Genomic DNA, 20,443 nt, shown 5'->3' on the forward strand with positions numbered 1-20,443 from the left:
ATTCTGTGAAATGAATGTAAGGTCAACCAATGGTATGGCTAACAAATCTTGGTTTTGGTATGCGATGATGTTATCTTATAAATATGCGTGAATATATATGCGTTAACCTATCTTGAAAATATGTTGAATTGGATTGGTTGATGTGGATTATTTTTGGTCTCGATTTAATATTATAGGCAATGTTAGATATTTATAAAGGGGCTATATTGAATATATAAAAAAAATCGTAAACTCCGGTAATACCTCGTACCTTATTCTGGCAATGAATACGGGTAGGGGGTATTACATCTTTGTTGTATTTGTGTGTTCGTAAAAACCTCACAATCGAAAAAATACAAGGCTTTATAGCCTAGAGAAGAAAATAATAAAAATATACAATTTTTTTTTTATTTTCTTGCGTCTGTTGTCTCTTTGTGTTTAGTGTGCAGGTACGGAGTGTGCTGGCGCTCGGGTACGGGGTGTGGCGTGGCTGCTGAAACGCTCGGGCGTACGGAGGCATGGAGGCCGGGGCTTGGCTGCGGCACAAGGTGGACCTTAAGGTTTCTGCCTGATCTTTTTTTTGGGGGGCTGTATTATTGGGCTTGATGTATTGGGTTTTGGGTTTAAGTAAGGATTTTGGGCTTCGGATTGTTTAAGGACTATTAATATTTGACTTTTTTTGATTTTGTATTTATTGTTTGTTTTTGTTTTGTTTGTAATGGGTTGGGCAAATTTGGTCCGCTACATAATTAATCAAAAAATTATGTCTTATGATTATTGATCAAGAATTATGACTACTCATGATAATTCAAGGGATGTTACTTGAATAATTGTAGCTCTTACTTTAATAGTTATATCTATTTAAAATATATTAGTTGAATAATTATGCCAATTGAAAGTTATCTTTCTCGGAAGAGATATGAAAGTTATGTCTTTATTTTTTTAAGTTATTTAAAATTGATAAAATTTCAATTTATGTCCCTATACTACGCTCAAATTAGGTATTTAATTTTTATATTTTAGTTTTTAACATAATTTGGTATTCCAATATTTATAATGTAATTAGTTAGCCTAAATACATTATTCTAATTAAAAAACTAACATGAAGTTTAAGAATTTTTAACATCATCCTCTTTTAAATTCAGATCCATTATAATGACATTTTTGTCATATGATTAAATAGTGAGTTTTTTTTTAGAATGCCACACTAGCGAGTTTAGCAAAAGAAATCTAGCTATATTAATATTTAGACTTGAATTTTTAAAATTTTAAAGTAGAATATAAATTCTTAAAAATAAAAGTATATGAATTAAATTCTAAATGTACAAAAAGTATAAAACTTAGAACATATTATGTGCTTGTATGAAGTCTCCTCGTTAGAGGGAACATAATAGTTTTTGTAATTAGTTTAAAGTATATTTTCCTTTCAGAGAAAAAAAAAATACAACAGTTTTCCACTCACTTAGTTCTTTTGAGGTTGCCTTTTTTTTTCATTATAAGATAATAATCAAATTTTAATTTTAGCCCCACTATGATGCTACTATAATTTATTATTTAATTTGATTCTTCTATTTTTACAATGTCACTAGTTAACATAAATAGTTAATATGGTCAATTAGTTAAATCAAAATGTTAAACGTCAATTTTTTTTAATAACATTACAACAAAAAAATATTTTATCATAACGAGTTTGAATAAATTTTTTAAGAAAATTCTTAATTAATATTTTTAACATTATTTTTATTGGACACGACCAATCTAAAATTTTTAATGAATCTATAGAAGAATTTTTATGATAATAACTATTAGACCTAAATTTTTAAATTCAAAGAGTAGAGAGATAGACTTCTTGAAAATAAAAGTAAGAAATTAAATTCTAAATATATAAAGTTTATAAATTTAGAATATATTTTAACCTTCAAATTTTTATTTTACAATTTGATACAAATTATGAACCCATCAAAAGCCATCAAAAGCCAACTATTGGAGGAAGAATATTTTAAATATAAATAAAGAAATAAAAATTAAATTATTTTGAATTTATTATTTTGAAGTTTTTAAATTTTGTTGAGATATTTTTTATGATTTTTTTAATGTTTATTAAATTGAAATATTTTCAAATGGAAATAAAAAATATTAGATTTAATACATCATGGTGAATGAAAATATTTTATATTAAAAATATATTTATAAAATTATATCAACGATCTTACACTTATATCCAAATAATAATTTTTAATTGTTTTATTTAAATATAAAAATTATTTATAATAATATTAATCACCTGAATTAATTTAACTTATCACATCACTCAAACAATAAACAATAATTTTATATATAATATAAATTATTTTTATATAATAATATAAGTCTGAAAAACTTACAAGGACAGAATGTAAAATGGATGTTAATAATAAAATATACAGGGAGAATCTTCCTCGGATTAAGTTGACGTCAATACACATCTAAAAGGAGTACGTCTCGGTCCAGTTAACCGAAGAGGTTGTATGTTTTGACAATCAATCATTTCAATTGAACACTTGAACCCGATTAATATTTTGAACTTTCGATCTTAGGCAGGGCTGATTTATTTCTGGTTTTACATCCTTATCAAAATGGGGTCTTTGAAGAAGGAAGAAGAAATGGGGCAGATTGGGGAGGAATTCAAGGAGGCTATCGTATACGTTAATGGAGTCCGCAAAGTGTTGCCTGATGGATTGGCTCACTTGACTCTGCTGGAGTACCTCAGAGGTAATAATATTTTTGTTCGATTTTTTTTTTTTTGGTTTTCCTTGGAAGTATCATCGGAGAAAAGAATCGGAAAGCTTTTTTTTTTCTCTCTCTTTTTCTTCCTCTCAATCTTGCAAGCTCAGCTCACTTCAAGTTTGGGTTCAAACTTACTTCAGTTTTTTGTGTTTTTCGTTTGCTGAAGTTCTCTCCACCCCCCCCCCCCCGGTTATTTGAGAGTGGGTGGAGCTTATTTAAGCTTACTACTTCTATGTTAGCCTTATTGGAAGCATCATGAATTTGGATTGCGTTATTGCAGTACTGAACTTTATTTACCTTTTCTGGAGATACTGGAAATAGGAATTGAAGTTTAAAACTTTTGGGTCCAAACCGATAAGTTAAAGATATTGAACTTCGTTTCATTTCATGGCGTGTTGTTAGTTTTCAAGAAATCAGAGAAAACTGAAAGAAAAGAAAAGAAAAATTAGTTCAGAAAACTATAATTAATTCTATAGTTAGTCATAAGATAGGTAGGGCGTAGTGCTTAGTTCATCGGTCTGCTAGTTTCTTTTATAAGAACTAGATTTCTCTTTGAATCAAGTTCTGGTTTCCAAGTCCATGGATTGAACAAGAATCGTAGAAACCTCGATTACATTTTTACATTTTTCTAATTTGCGCATCTAGGGTAACTTGGATTCACCAGTTAATTAACTAATCAGTCTTTCTCGTTACTTTTCAGTCGAAATCTTGATTAGGTTCATGAAAATGTTTGATTGCCTATAAACTGGAGTGAGAGAGATGGATATTAAAATGAGAATATTCTTTGAATCTTTAGTTACCTGCAAGCTAAAAGAATCTGCTAGGACATTTTTCTTCTTTTTCATCAACTGTACCTGTTACTCAAGTTGTCTATAAAGTGTTTCACTATGTATACTTTCAATTCATCACCTATTTTATAGGGAAGATTATGTCTTGTTCACCATGCTGATATTGTTGGGGTGCTGGAGGGATATATCATTCTGGAATAACAAAATACATGGAAGACTTATTTATGGGATTAATTGCGAGATTCTTTTACTTATCTTATAAACTGACTTAATAGCTCAAGTTAATCCTACCTTTCCATTATGTTCTGCTTGCTGTGTCAGAAGCTTCTAATATTTTGCAAATTGCCTTCTAACAGATTTTTCTTTAGGCAGAGAGCTTAGTGTTCTGAATTTTAATGGTTATTTAATTTGAGATATATATATGGTTCTCCATTTTTACATTTCAACTTTTACACTTTTTCTAATGGTTAATTTGGTTCTTTTGATGGTTATGGGACTGTAAAAACAGTTTACTTTAGAACCTTAAATTACTTTGCATAATTCCTTTTCATTGAGGAAGTATATCATCTGAGTTATATCTTTGGTTAGTGGTTACTAAAAGTTTTCAAGAGAGGTTTTAATAAAACATAAAAGAAAATAGTTCTCTTATTCTAATAAACTACTAAAAGATAAAATAAAAATATTCCTAGAATATGAATAAAACTTATTTACCTAAATAAGATTTATCTAGCTAAATAAATTTAAAATATATACATATTTCAACACCCTCCCTCAAGTTGGTGCATATATATCAATCATGCCCAACTTGCTTACAAGAAAATCAAACCTTGTCTTAGAGAGTCCTTTGGTAAGTATGTCAGCAATCTGTTGTTTTGAAGGAACAAACGGCATGCACGCTTGGCCTTCTTCAATCTTTTCCTTGATAAAGTGTCTATTAATCTCAACATGTTTAGTTCTGTCATGTTGGACTGGGTTGTGAGCAATACTAATGGCAGCTTTGCTATCACAGTACAACTTCATTGGTGAAGTTATTGGTTTCCTCAGCTCTTCCATAATTCTTTTTAACCAAATCGTTTCACAAATTCCTTGAGCCATTGATTTAAACTCAACCTCTGCACTTCTTCTTGCTACAACACTTTGTTTTTTGCTTCACCAAGTCATAAGGTTTCCTCAAACAAATGTACAGTATCCTGATGTAGATCTTATATCTGTTATTGAGCCTGTCCAATCTGCATTTGTATAAGCTTCAATTCCTTTTTGTTCGGATTTCTTAAAGAATAAGCCCTTTCCAGGTGAACTATTCAGTATCTTAGAATTCGAAACACTGCTTCTTCATGTTCTTCCATTGGGGAGTGCATAAATTGACTCACTAAGCTCACTGTAAAAGCTATGTCTGGCCTTGTATGTGATAAGTAAATTAATTTACCAACTAATCTTTGGTACTGCCTTTTATCAACTAATCGACCTTCTTTATTTCCGAATTTTACATTTGGATCAATTGGTGTGTGAGCTGGGTGGCAACCACTCATCCCAGCCTCTTTTAAACGATCAATCACATATTTTTTCTGAGAGTCCGCAAGACCTTTTTTTGATTGAGCGACTTCCATTCTAAGAAAGTATTTCAAAGGACCCAAGTCTTTGATTTCAAACTCCAATGCTAGATGCTCCTTGAGACACTTTATTTCATCCACATCATCTCATGTAAGAATGATATTATCGACATAAACTATAATAACTGCTATTCTACCTTTTTGTGAATGTCGATAGAACATTGTGTGATCAGCTTACCCTTTTGAGTAAGCTTGTTTTTTAACAATTTGAGTGAATCGTTCAAACCAAGCTCGAGGAGACTACTTTAGACTATACAAAGATTTCTTGAGTTTACATACTCGAGTTCCAAATTTTTCTTCAAAACCTGGAGGAGGATCCATGTAAACTTCTTCTTCAAGTTTCCATTTAGGAAAGCATTCTTCACATCTAGCTACTGTAAAGACCAATCAAGATTAACAGCAATTGATAAAAGAACTCTAACCGAATTTAATTTGGCCACTGGAGCAAACGTTTCAAGATAATCTATCCCGTATGTTTGAGTGTATCCTTTAGCCACCAACCGGGCTTTGTATCTATCTAAAGATCCATCTGGTTTGAATTTGGTTGTGGACACCCATTTACAGCCCACTGTTTTTTTCCCTACAGGTAATTTCATTGTTTCCCATGTACCTTTTTTTTCAAGAGCACGCATCTCCTCTAAAATAGCCTCCTTCCACTCAGGAACTTGTAAAGCATCGAGACATGAAACAAAGGTTGAGAATGTCGAAGACAAGGCTTTATAGGATGCAAAGTTAGACATGGGATATTTGACAATATTTCTAACACCTTTTCTTTTGGCAATTGGAGTATCTAAATAAGAAAAATCATTGGCTGGATTATGAGCTTTACCTGGACTTTTGATAGGATTTTGTGGGTCGGATTCTTGGTGATGAATCTGGTGGATTCCACTTTCTTGATTTCGATTTCTTCTTGAGTAAACAATTAACTCCTTTGTTTGTTCTTTATTCTCATGATCAGACTCTACACCTTCATACTCTTTTTCATTAACATTAACATCATTAATTTCTGTGTTAATCATAAATTCGTCTTCCTCATTATTAGAATCCCTATGTTGTATATTCCTAGTCTTTTCATGATCAATTATAGAATCTTCCTTAGTATAATTCCTTCCCTGAAGATTAGAATCAAAATAAGATTGTGTTTCAACAAATGTGACATCCATGGTAACAATAATCTTCCTATCAATTGAATCATAACATTTATAACCCTTTTTATTAGAAGCGGAACCAAAAAAGACACATTTTTTTGCTCTAGGATCTAGTTTACCTTGGTTGTGAAGATGAAGAAAAACACTACACCCAAAAACTCGGAGGGATAAATCTGTGATCAATTTAGAGTTAGGAAAATTATCTTTAAAGAGACGAAAAGGAGTTCTATAATTTAGAGTTTGCATTCTATTAATAAGATATGTACTTGTTAATAAGACTTCGCCCCAAAGATAACGTGGTACCTGACTAGTGAACATCAAGGCTCTAGTTACTTCCAAAAGATGTCGGTTTTTTCTTTCTGCAATCCCATTTTGTTGTGGTGTATTTGTACAAGAACTTTGGTGGACTATTCCATTTTGGTTAACAAAACACCTAATTGGTCACTAAAAAATTCCCCACCATTGTCAGTCCGTAATACTTCTATATTCACACCAAATTGTGTTTTCACCATAGTATAAAAAGACTGAAACACATTTTTAACTTCAGGCGTATCTTTTAATAAAAACACCCAACAAATTCAAGTATAATCATCAATAAATGTGACAAACCAACGTTTTCCTGAAATAGTCGAGACTCTTGAAGGTCCCTAAACATTACTATGAATTAACGAAAAAGGTTTGGAGGCTTTATATTTTTGAGGTGGAAAGAATGACCGATGATATTTAGCTAATTCACAAAATTCACAATGATATGAAGGACTTTTATTTTTAAAGTGACAAATATCTTAAATAGTAAAATTGAGGATGTCCAAGCCTATAATGCCAAATCATAACCTTATCAAAATCAGAACCAGAATTTAAATATAAAATAGTTGTTGGCTGACTTAGATGGTCGTCTTCAAGAAATTAAATTCCACCAAATTCTTTAGCATTGCCAATCATCTTCCCCGAGACCATGTCCTGAAACTTACACATAGAGGAGTCATATATAACATGACAATTTAAGGATTGGGATAATTTACCGACCGATATGAGATTAGAAGCTAGATTTGGCACATGTAAAGCATCATGTAAAACCAAGGAAGATGAAATTTTAACAGTGCCTTTCCCGGCTATTGCCGAGAAAGGCCCATCTGCTACTTTGATCTTTTTGTTTCCTAAGCAAGGTGTGTAAGTTGAAAAAAAAAATGACTACTAGTCATTTGATCACTAGCTCGAGAATCAACGATCCATGTGTTTGTTTTACAAGGCTTGACATTGAAAAAAACAGAAAAACCAGTACCTGATTGGGCAAAAGAGGAAGAAGGATTATTGGATGAGTTAGGAATAGAAGAATTCATCCGAAATTGTGGTGATTAAAAAAACTTGTGTAGATGCTCTAATTGTTCCTTAGTGAATGGAGACCCTTTAAGAGAACTTTGGCCCTCATAATTTTCATTAGTTGTTTGGAAAGCTCTGCTATCTCCTGATTGTGAACCACGACCATTGCCACTCTTTTTCCTTCCATTTTTCGATTTCCCATGGAGCTTCCAACATGTTTCTCGAGTGTGCCAATATTTTTTGCAGTGATCGCACCAAGGTTTTTTCTTTTTTTCACTATCATCATTATTTTTAATAGTTACAAGAGCAGAATTATCATCATTAGCTTCAAACCCTGGCTTTAACATTACTTTTCTCTTTGTCTCCTCTCTTCTAACCTCAGAAAAAATCTCACAAAGTTTGGAAGCGGTTTTTTCCCTAGAATGCGAGATCTCACTTTATCAAATTCTTTATTTAAACCAGCTAGAAACAAATAAGCTCTTTCATTCTCTTCTTTTTCATAGCTTTTACACCATCTCCGGGATACTCCCATTCATCATTATAACACTGATCCAGTTCTTGCCAAAGAGACATCATCTCGTTATAATAAAGAGTAACTTCTTTTTCCCCTTACCTAGCTTTCCAAAGTTTTATTTTTAACTTAAAAATCTGTGAAGCGTTTTCTAAATCTGAATAGGTGTCTTTCACAGCTTCCCAAACATCTTTAGCAGTTGGGAGAAAAAAAAAGGTTTACCTACGGATGCTTCTATGGTATTAATAAGCCACGCAATTATCATAGAATTTTTTGACCTCCACTTGCTCATCTTTGGATCGCCCACCTGTGGTTGCTCAACTTCTCCTTTTAAATGACCTAGCTTGTCGCGCCTATCAATTGCTAATTTTACGGACTGCGATCATTACAGATAATTCTTGCCATTCAACTTGTGAGATGTCAGTTGAAAAGAAAGGTGAGACGCCTCTGTCCCTTGAGTCATTGTACTCTCGGTAGTTGTCTCAACGGTAGAACTTTCTTCCTCTGTTTGATTGCTGGACCTCTTATCTCCAGTGAAGGTTGTTTTAACCATGATGTTACTAGAGATTTAACCTAACTCAGATGCCATGAAAGTTTTCAAGAGAGGTTTTAATAAAACTGTTCTATTATTATTAACTAAAGAACTGAACTTAAATAGAGAAAATAGTTCTTTTATTCTAATAAACTACTAAAACATAAAAGAAAATAGTTCCCTTATTCTAATAAACTACTAAAAGATAAAATAAAAATATTCTTAGAATATGAATAAAACTTATCTATCTAAATAAGATTTATCTACCTAAATAAATTTAAAATATATACATATTTCAACAGTTACTGCTAATTTATGTCTCTTGTAGATTAATAGTTTTCTGAGTTTGTTGGTTCCTGTTGAGGTCTTCACTTTTTTCCCAACTTTGCAGTATCCTTTGATTCAGTATGAAGATGAAGCTGAATTATTTGGTGGAAAATGTACATATCATTTCCTCTGGAACCTCATATATATATATTCTGTTTAATTAAACATTTTAATACTTGTAAGGACTAGATTCTGGAGTAGGATGTTCCAGATATTCTTTCTCAACATAAGTTATTAGTTTCTGTTCTGGTTTCTCTTATTCATTTTATTCTCTTCATTCTCTCTTCCTCTTTTATGTGTTTTTACTTTTTAATGTTATAACCAGAAAGTAGAGTAGCAAATACCTAATCGGGTTCTTTTGGTAGGTAAAGACATTGGATTGACAGGAACGAAGCTTGGCTGCGGTGAAGGTGGTTGTGGGGCTTGTACAGTGATGATTTCTCATTACGATAGAAAGACAAAGAAATGCACGTGAGTCTTTCTATCTGCCTTCTTTCCAAATTTTTATGATGATGTAACTAAATGCTTTCCTCCATTTCTCAGAATCTATATAAGATAAATGCTTTGAAAACTTATTTCAGGCATTATGCTGTCAATGCCTGCTTGGCTCCTCTTTATTCTGTCGAAGGAATGCATGTTATTACAGTGGAGGGAGTTGGGAACCACAAATGTGGCTTGCACCCCATACAAGTAATATATGTTCTTTCTTCTGTTGGCCTGCTCTTAATGGTTCTTCCTTTTTAATTCTATTTATAGAAATTGGCTTAAATCTTTCGTGGAACTCTATTTTATTTGTATGGCATGTAGATCATGGTTGAAGAGTGAAGGGGTATTTTGATTGCTTGTGGTATATGTGAGAGAATATCTTGTATTCTTCTGTTGTTTTGGGTACACTATACAATTCTTCATCAAGTTTAACTTTTCTTTTGTAATCAAGATTGCTGATTGCATAACATGAGCGTATGTAAAACTTCCATGTTCCTAATTCATCTGGTGTCTAATTAGATGTAATATATGGCAATGATGCTTCTAAATTCCGTTTTTTCCTAAAACTTAGCTTGATGAAAATATTGTTAATGTCATGGGAAAGATAAGGGGAATTAAAGTATGTCTGGTTCAAATTATTGGAACTTAAGAGATGAGCTTTAAAAACCAACTAGAATCCTTAAAGGGAAGAATGTTCAGCTATTTCATTGTGACTTTCATGGATTTCTGCAGGAATCATTGGCACGTTCTCACGGCTCCCAATGTGGATTTTGCACCCCTGGATTTATCATGTCATTGTATGCATTATTGCGGTCTAGTGAAACACCTCCTAATGAAAAGCAAATTGAAGAATCTCTTGCTGGAAACTTATGTCGTTGTACTGGTTACAGACCGATTGTTGATGCATTTCAGGTTTTTTCCAAAACCAATAAGGCATTATATGCTGATATATCTTCACTTAGCCTTCAGGAAGGTGAGTTTATTTGCCCTTCAACAGGTAAGCCATGTTCATGTGGGTCAAAAGCTGTACATGATATAGGCACCAATGAACAACCTACTTGTAGTACTAGATATAAACCTATCTCTTACAGTGAGGTAGATGGAAGCGCATATACAGACAAGGAATTTATTTTTCCTCCTGAGCTGTTACGAAGGAAATTAACTCCTTTAAATTTGAATGGACTGGGAGGGCTTAAATGGTACCGTCCCTTAACGGTGAAAGACGTGCTTGAGTTGAAGGAGAAATACCCGAATGCTAAATTGTTAGTCGGTAATACTGAGGCTGGTATTGAGATGAGGCTGAAGAGAATGCCATATCAAGTTTTGATCTCTGTTGCACATGTTCCTGAACTCAATATTATAAATGTTAAGGATGATGGAATAGAGATAGGTTCTGCAGTAAGACTGACTGAACTCTTAAATTTATTTAGAGAGGTTGTAACTCAACGTCCTGCTAATGAAACATCAGCATGCAAAGCCTTCATTGAGCAGTTGAAGTGGTTTGCTGGGACTCAAATAAGAAATGTTGCATCTGTTGGAGGAAATGTGTGTACAGCTAGTCCAATTTCAGACTTAAACCCACTTTGGATTGCCGCTAGAGCAAAATTTCGAATCATTGACTACAATGGAAATATTAGAACCACTCTGGCAGAAAATTTCTTCCTTGGCTACCGTAAAGTGGATTTGACCAGTAACGAAATATTATTGTCAATATTCTTACCTTGGACTAGGCCCTTTGAATATGTCAAAGAATTTAAACAGGCACATAGAAGGGATGATGATATTGCCATTGTGAATGCTGGAATGCGTGTCTGTCTGCAGGAGAAAAGTGAAGAATGGGTTATTTCAGATGCATCAGTTGCTTATGGCGGGGTGGCACCACTCTCTTTATGTGCAATTAAAACAAAAGAATTTTTAATTGGAAAGAAATGGAACCAGGATGTGCTACAGGGTGCTTTGAATGTCTTACGAACTGATATTGTGCTCAAGGAAGATGCTCCTGGTGGGATGGTGGAGTTTCGAAAATCTTTGACCCTTAGCTTCTTCTTTAAATTTTTCCTTTGGGTTTCACATCAAATTGAGGGAAAGAAATCCATTAAGGAAAGTGTATCATTATCAGATTTGTCAGCTATAAAGTCATTTCACCGCCCACCACTAGTTGCAAGTCAGGACTATGAAATCAGGAAACATGGAACATCTGTAGGTTCACCTGAGGTTCATCTATCATCCAGGCTTCAGGTATGCAAATTCACAAGCTATACTTCTTACTACTGGGTTAGTGGTTTCAAGGTTGTTTAAACCAATTTTAAGTGGAGAGTTCAAAATGAAGGGTTCTGGTTATTTTTTCTTTTAGAATTATGGTAGTTTCTGATGTTTTGTTACTGATCACATGTGTGTACCCTACTGTTGATGTTTGCATTCTTAAACCTATGCGTATGAATTTTTTTTCTTGTAGTGGACGATGGCTGACAAAATCAAATTTTACTGTGCCAAGCTCTATTTGGTTCCTGTGCTCTCTTTATTTTTTTTGTATTAGACCACCTGGACACATCATTAGCAACATATTGCATAGTACTCTCTCCTGCTGTTATACATCTTCTGACTAGGTCTTAAATTTTTAACAGATATTGACTAAGTGCTTTTGATTCTTACTTTTCACCGAGTTTTATCTCCAGCATTATCTTCGTGACAGTGTTCATGGTATCATGTCATAAGGTTACTGGAGAGGCAGAATATGCTGATGACTCACCAATGCCTCCTAATGGTTTGCATGCAGCATTAGTTTTGAGCAAAAAGCCTCATGCTCGAATATTATCCATAGATGATTCGGGTGCCAAGGCTTCACCCGGATTTGCTGGCATCTTCTTTGCCAAGGATGTTCCTGGTAGTAATAAAATTGGACCAGTTGTCTTGGATGAGGAGCTATTTGCTTCAGAATTTGTCACTTGTGTGGGGCAGGTAAAAGAGCTTATTGAATACAACTTATTTTGTTTAATAATTCTTCATGGCAATCCTTCACAAACCTTGAGAGGATAGAGGCAGGTTTCCTTATGTGCTTGAGAAAGCAGCTGAAACCAACCTTTAGCCTTTCACTACTAAAGGTACATCAGATGTGACATCCATGCAGTACCAGTGGAAGCTTGAGATAACTCTTAGGCTAGACTTCAATAATCAACTCATACTAATCTGAGGAGAGCCAACTGAATTGTTTGGTTTGTTTTTTAAACACATCGCATTCAAACTGCTTTTATAATTTATACAGGTTATAGGAATTGTTGTGGCTGAAACCCATGAGAATGCAAAACTAGCAGCAAGAAAAGTTCATGTGGAGTATGAAGAGCTCCCAGCAATCTTGTCAATAGAGGATGCAGTCAGAGCAGAAAGTTTTCATCCCAACTCACAGAAGTGTATGAAAAAAGGGGATGTAGATCTCTGTTTCCAGTCAGATCAATGTGAAATGATCATAGAGGGGAAGGTTCAAGTGGGTGGTCAAGAACACTTCTATTTGGAGCCACATAGCAGCTTAATTTGGACTCTGGACAGTGGTAATGAAGTTCATATGATTTCATCGACTCAAGTAAGAATACCAAAACTTATAATTTCGTTGGTTATATTTCTTTATTCATCTGTCTTGATTTGATTGAATTAGATAAAAATTGATAAAGCATAGAGTCTCTTTCTTGACTCAAATTATTTATAAAATTCAGTATTCCACTTTTGACAGTTACCAATTAGATTATTAGAAATGTTCTGCTATTTCATTTTTCATGAAATAACTGGGAATTCTTATGTGCTGGAAATGTGGATAAATAATAGGTGAGAAGTTCAAAAATGACATATTATATAGCATGTACTATAGCATGTACCGTAGTTAGGGCATTTTAAAGTATGAACCAGTTCTCCCATCTCTATGCAGGGATATTGTTGATTGATCACTACCTTTTATTCAGCACTCAGCATTTCTAAACTCAGTAATGTTGATTGCAACTGTTGTGCATATGAAGTGACTCATAAAACCAGTAATTATGTACCAAAACAAAACCAGTAATTCTCCTCAACGTGTTTTTGAGCCAATTAATTCAAGATATAAAACTTGGTAGAATCTAGGAATGCTTATGATGACATCAGAGGCTTTCCAGAGTTTCAAAGCAGCAATGTTATTTCAGAACCATACTTTAACTAAAGGCCATACTGCTGTAGTAACTCTTTGGATAGAGGATCCAATACCAGGCTTGTAATTTTTCTCTTTGATATGCTTGTCTTATTTAGTTTCCTTTGTTTATTTGTATTTTCTTTCCCCATTGTGTTCATTATGTGCATGTGGGTTCTGCTCATATTGTTTCCTAACCTAAAAGGTAAGTAGGATTGATGTGGTTTGAGGGGGGAAAAAAACAGCCGAGAATCAATGGTATTAGGCTGAACAAACAAGTAGGAAACAAGTTGAAACTCCAGAAAACTTAGCGTTATAGAAAACCTCTAGGTTTCTTTATTAATTCAAAAATAATAATCAGAAAAGTTGTTGCTGGAAATCTGTTACGGCATATATATATTAGACTTTCTTGCAAATAAAGCTTTATTATTAATCCTAGACTTAACCCCCTAGAAATAATAATCCTAGCTGTCCAAAAATGATATCTAATACTTTAAACTAAATATTATGAAATATAGTGAAATAATAAAATAAAACATTATAAAATTAAGCTCCTGCGTCAAGGATGCTTTTTCATGTTCTTTGTCTACTAAATTCTTTAAATTATGGCTTCTCTTTACATCTTTTTTATTATATTTTGGGATATAGTGTGATTTTGTCATTATTTATGTGTAGGCCCCTCAGAAGCACCAGAAATATGTTTCTCATGTTCTCGGTCTTCCTATGTCTAAAGTAGTTTGTAAAACTAAAAGGATTGGTGGTGGATTTGGTGGAAAGGAGACTAGATCAGCTTTCCTTGCTGCTGCTGCGGCTGTGCCATCTTATCTGATGAATAGACCCGTGAAATTAACACTAGATAGAGATATAGACATGATTACAACGGGCCAGCGCCATAGCTTTCTCGGAAAGTACAAGGTACTGACCACTTAGTTTGGTATATTTATTTTTCTTCTTTTTTTTTTAAATTTTATTTTATTTTATTTTTATGGTTTGTGTTTAAATCTTTTAATTGTGAAAATAAGAGGAAGTGAAAAAGCCTTTTGGCCTTGTGCAATCTTTGAATAGATTATAGTTGTTTACACAACCCAGGTGAATTCCACCAGTTGCACTCATTTTATTTGCACGTTTCTGTACTTGACTTTATGTTTATGATCTCATAGCTTAACGGTAGATTAAAATTACTTCATCTAGGTTGGATTTACAAATAAGGGAAAGGTCCTGGCTTTGGATCTTGAAATCTACAATAACGCTGGAAATTCACTGGATCTGTCCCTTGCGGTACTTGAGCGTGCTATGTTTCACTCAGACAATGTCTATGAGATACCAAATGTCAGAATTTTTGGAAGTGTTTGCTTCACTAATTTTCCAAGTAACACTGCATTCCGAGGATTTGGTGGTCCTCAAGGTATGCTTATAGCTGAGAATTGGATTCAAAGAATTGCTTTAGAACTTAAAAAGAGTCCAGAAGAGATTAGGGTAAGTTTTATATTTATGTTGCTTTATTACTCAATCATGGCGCAGTTAAAAAAAAAGAAGATATTAATGACTCATTATTGGAAATTGTATCAGGAGATTAACTTTCAAGGTGAAGGATCAATATTGCATTATGGTCAACAATTAGAACACTGTACTCTGGCTCAGATCTGGAATGAGCTGAAAGTATCTTGCGACTTTCTGAAGGTTCGAGAAGAAGTTGATGAATTTAATCTTCATAATCGGTGGAAGAAGCGTGGTATTGCTATGATTCCAACGAAATTTGGCATATCCTTTACAACTAAGTTTATGAATCAGGTAACATTTGAAACTTCCTATTTAGGGTTGTCTTTATGTACAGATTGCGTCTACAATTTTTTTTTGTGGGCTATATTTGTTTTATTGATATCTTCCTAGGAATAATATGCGTGTAGTTCCTCTACAGCTAATGCATAGCAGGGAGCAGGCATACATGAGGCCAAGTAAAGCACATTTTGAGCCTCTTTCTAATAGATTCATTTATCCTGGACCATACAATATATGTGTCCCTGTTGCATGAATCATGAGTATATCTGCTGCTACCTGATTCATCACAAGTCTAACCTTGCCCCTCAACCATTTGTCTCCTAATTTTCTGTTTCTAGGGGATCAAGAATCAATCATGATTTTTGGTTTTACAGTACTTTAACCTAGTGAATGACTTTGCTAACTTTCAAGCTCTGCTGCTATGGCTCGTTCCTCAGTCACTCTTGGTTTCAACTATTTTTCTATATGTTTTAAATTTTTAGGATAGGCATCTAACCTAGAACCTAATGGCAGCGGGCAGAGGCTCTTGTTATATTTATGTGATCCCAGATTTAAAAGATGTGAGATTCTCTTAATCACCACTTCAATACATGTAGCTAGGAATTTATGTGTACTGCAGCATCTCAAAATTTATTCTTATAATTTCTTTATTAGTTGCATAGTTTTTCTTGGAGTGGTATCAAATATGGTTGGGGTCCTGAATTCCGATTTCAACTTTAGATATTTCAGGCATATGATAACATGCATGTATTTCTGTTGCCCGTCAAGATCAATACAATTTTCTGCTTAAAAGTAAACAATATATAAAATAAAGAAAGGTTATACATGTACATAATATGAAAGAAACAATGTGTTTGCTATGTAAAGTATGGCCTATCACTATGTATTTCTTTCAGAATCATGTTGTTATCTCAATGATCATGAATTTTTATTGTGTAAATATGTTTCCAATCACTGTAGGCGGGAGCTCTTGTTAATGTGTACACTGATGGAACTGTTTTAGTTACACATGGAGGTGTTGAGATGGGGCAAGGTTTGCATACAAAAGTTGCTCAAGTTGCTGCATCTGCCTTCAATATCCCTCTCAGTTCAGTCTTTATATCAGAGACAAGTACTGACAAGGTAGAAAGCTAAGTCTGCAACATTGCAGTTCTTTCTTTTTTATATTTACCTGAATTACCATTTGCTAACCCCAGGGGAAACATTGCAGAATTATCTTGGCTGTCTTCACAAATTTTTAATTTACGTTTATGTGGCAGCCTTTCATGGGTCCTTGGCCTCAGCTAGATGATAACAGAACCATGAAATAAGAAGTTACTAAGACTGAATCTAAACCAATTTATAAAGCATACCATTTCAGTGTTCATGACACTCAAAATCACAGATGTATTTGAAAGGTCAATGATGTCACCTAAAATTTGATGATAGAAGTTTTAACTGAACCCTAACATGAAGAGAGATTTCTAATAGTTTCCCTGTTTCAAATATTCAAGGATACATTTCTGTTGATCCATGACATCTTTGCCTCGTTATCATCAACTGCAGATATATTTAATCTTCAATTTTATTGTTGAAACATGAAATGGTATATTGATGTGTGGGTTACAAATAAATGTAACAAACTAGTCTGGCAGCCTAAAGCTTGCATTATCAGTAATTCCAGGAATACATAAAAGATTGGCTTAAGTCGAGAACTGTGTTCTCTTGTCATTAGATGATATTAACTTCTGTTTATGTTAGTCACCTGTCTTGTGAACATTGATAACCATTTCCATAGTATACTATTTTCTAATTTCTTGTTGCATCTGTCTTATGCTGGATAGGTTCCTAATGCTTCTCCAACAGCAGCTTCTGCTAGTTCTGATATGTATGCCGCTGCAGCTTTGGATGCATGTGAGCAGATAAAGGCACGTATGGAACCAATTGCTTCTCAGCGTAATTTTGGTTCTTTTGCTGAGGTATTGTCTTTTCTGCATTTTTCATATAAATTACTGCATACTATTGTCTACGCTACTGTTTTAAAGAATAATTTATTTTCTTTAGAACTTCTTCCCAGCCTTCTCCCATTGAATAGTGGTAAGCATTTATGAAGGTTGTGGCCAAAGTTGATAGGTTCCTTTCCTTTTGCTGTATTTTGTAAGTAAATTGTACTATCACAAAGTTAATAAAATGGGCTTTAGTATGATTGATACTCGTTATCTTTGATATAATTTAGTCGATTCCGTAGTTTTTCAGACCAAATGTTAAGCTGGAACTACTTATCCAGAATGGTTTATTTTGTAGGGAAAGTTGAGATAACAAATTTTAGATTTTGGTCTTCTACTTTTCATTCCACAAATCACTTACTTTCTCATATTGATGCGTATGTTTTCAATTTGAGGGCATTGGCATTTAAAAAAAAATCAGTTAATTAAGGCTTATTTGACTGAGCTTAGGGGAGTTTGATGATGCAGTTATTTGGTTAAGTGATGGTAGTCGATATTTGATGTCTATTTAGTAAAGAAACATAAGTTAATGTTTGTGACATGCTTTGGTTTTCTTTTAATTTTGCCTAGCTGGTCACTGCATCTTACTTGGAGCGAATAGACCTTTCTGCCCATGGATTTTATATCACGCCTAATATTGGCTTTGATTGGAGCACCGGTAAAGGAAAGCCGTTCAGTTATTTTACCTATGGAGCTGCATTCGCTGAGGTTGAAATTGATACATTGACTGGAGATTTCCTCACTAGAACCGCAAATGTTTTCATGGATCTAGGATATTCTCTCAATCCAGCAATTGATGTTGGCCAGGTTTATTCCTTTGCTTCTTTATCATACTTTTCAAATTGAAATGTTTATTCACCATGAAAGAGCTTAATATGACTGTCTCTTTAGCTTTTCTTGGATATGTAATTGTTCTGAGATTCTGAATGTTTATGTCATATTACAAATATAGTTTTCAAGAAGTAACTTAAACATACTAGCATATGATTGTATTTATACATGTATAAAGCGAAGAAATATTGGTTCAGAGATGGATGGAACATAGAAGCAATGAGAATGGTGTTTTATGTGCTTCCTTTATTAGAAAAGTAGTCATACTGTGTCTCCCAAAGCAGGTTAATGTGAACATGGTGTTCTAGTAATAGCTAGTAGCATTGAGTCCCTCTTCAAAACAAGAAACAATAAAAGGAATTTGTTAACTAAAACTCATATATGTTATTTCCCCCTTTATTTGTTTAATTACTGGTCATTGACTTCCAGCCTTTAAGTTTTTCTTATTGACCAGCTAATGTTTTAACATGTTGATTTCTTGGCGCAGGTTGAAGGAGCATTTATGCAAGGTCTGGGTTGGGTTGCCTTGGAAGAACTTAAGTGGGGTGATGCAGCTCATAAATGGATTCCACCTGGCTGCTTGTATACATGTGGGCCTGGAAGTTACAAAATCCCTTCTCTTAACGATGTTCCGTTCAAGTTTAATGTTTCTCTATTGAAGGTAAATTTGCTCCTAACAACTTCTAAAGTGGTGTGTGTCCATACAAAATTGTTTGTGTTCATTTTTGTTCTCTTTCTGAACACCATATCAGTGATTCATCTGAAAGCCAGATTGGGAACTAGGAATTAAAAGAAAATTTTTACTCTTGTAAGGATGTTAGTCATTTGCAAAAATGTTTAAAGGGATGGTAGAACTAGTGAGAGTTGTCTTTGTTTAACTTTACACAGCCCATGACATAGCTGCTATCATGGTAATTTTCCATTTTACAGGAAAAATGAAGATTGATGGAGCAATGTTATTGATGCAAGTAGAATGTTTAAAAATTCTTTTTATATTTTCTCAGATACTAAAATAGATTAAAAAAAAAGACTGCTTATTTGATTTATCATAGATAAATTGTAGAGTTTGATTGGAAGAGGAGGAATTGAAGGCTTTTCAGTGTGGGACGTGTCCCATGTAGAATATGAGTAGCTGTGAGATATACGTGTATAATATATATATTCTTTTTTTTGGATAATTACTGAGAGACTAATCAGTGTGCGATGTATCTGATTCCATTTGCAGCTGAACTTTGTGCTTTACGACCATGTAGTTCACTCAATTATAGATAATCTGAAGTCTTTTGTTTATGTGTTTATGCGCTGATGGGCAGGGTAATCCAAATGTAAAAGCCATTCACTCATCGAAAGCTGTTGGAGAGCCTCCGTTTTTTATGGCTTCATCTGTTTTCTTCGCCATCAAAGATGCCATTTTAGCTGCCAGAGCAGAAACAGGTCATACAGGGTGGTTTCCGCTTGATAATCCTGCAACACCGGAACGAATCAGAATGGCATGTCTAGATGAATTTACAGCACCATTTGTAAGCTCTGATTTCCACCCAAAGCTTAGTGTTTGAGAAATTATGTAACTCTACTTTAAAGTGGGTAGAGATTTCGTGAACGCATAATTCATGAAATTAAGGGATTTAAGATCAGATGTTGGTGTCAAACGTGCGTGAACCATGGAAACTGAAGAGAGAAAGAATCAAATTCTCTTTAAAATTGAAAGGAAAACGTATAAGGATGTTAGATAAATTATAACATGTCCAAAAGAAAATATGGCCTCTGATTTCAGAAGTTGAAGCCCAACATCATATTAAAATGACAAATCAAACTAAAAAGTTGGATTGCCGCCCAATTATCAAGATTTGAAGCTAATTATCATTACAATTATGGATGGCTAATCAAATCTTTTTGTTTTCTGAAAACTAGTCAAATAATTTAAATCTTTGAATTCACAAACACAGCTTTATATTTATTTCTTGTAATCTACGAATAAAATATCTTTGTAAAGAGTAAATGAAAAGGAATGAGTGCAAAGTAAGTGCATTTGAGATTCTTGTTGTAACCTTTCCTTAAACATATGTGAATTTACATTGATTCTACTTGGGGAAAAGTAAAAAGAGAAGCATCTTATTTAAAAGTAAGGGTGAAATTATTTTAGTTAATCTCCAATTTAAATTACTTTACTATATATATATATATATATATATATCTTTTGAACATGATGGATTGATGCCTAAATTTAGAAT

At 33.6% G+C, this 20,443-nt stretch overlaps 1 protein-coding gene across 6 annotated transcripts; it reads left to right on the top strand.

Moving 5' to 3' along the window:
• Window positions 1–2,363: 2,363 nt before the first annotated feature.
• On the top strand, window positions 2,364–19,846 carry LOC107889340 (xanthine dehydrogenase 1). Of its 6 annotated transcripts, none has more exons than XM_041076542.1 (15): window positions 2,364–2,481; window positions 2,560–2,730; window positions 9,347–9,452; window positions 9,563–9,671; window positions 10,200–11,705; window positions 12,183–12,425; window positions 12,730–13,044; window positions 14,293–14,532; window positions 14,809–15,093; window positions 15,187–15,408; window positions 16,357–16,518; window positions 17,220–17,354; window positions 17,952–18,188; window positions 18,700–18,873; window positions 19,143–19,442. In XM_041076542.1, the coding sequence occupies exons 2-15, from the start codon at window positions 2,595–2,597 to the stop codon at window positions 19,149–19,151; spliced, it is 3,879 nt and encodes a 1,292-aa protein (XP_040932476.1). In that variant the 5' UTR covers window positions 2,364–2,481; window positions 2,560–2,594; the 3' UTR covers window positions 19,152–19,442. The 6 variants fall into 6 exon arrangements, with proteins under 6 accessions (XP_040932476.1, XP_016669209.2, XP_016669208.2 ...); XM_016813720.2 differs by lacking the exon at window positions 19,143–19,442 and adding an exon at window positions 19,526–19,846 and having other exon boundaries at window positions 2,375–2,481; XM_016813719.2 differs by lacking the exon at window positions 19,143–19,442 and adding an exon at window positions 19,526–19,846 and having other exon boundaries at window positions 2,377–2,481; window positions 2,556–2,730.
• Window positions 19,847–20,443: the final 597 nt, after the last annotated feature.

This window comes from Gossypium hirsutum, chromosome A09 (genome assembly GCF_007990345.1).
Source record: "Gossypium hirsutum isolate 1008001.06 chromosome A09, Gossypium_hirsutum_v2.1, whole genome shotgun sequence".
Classification (NCBI taxonomy): Eukaryota; Viridiplantae; Streptophyta; class Magnoliopsida; order Malvales; family Malvaceae; genus Gossypium; species Gossypium hirsutum.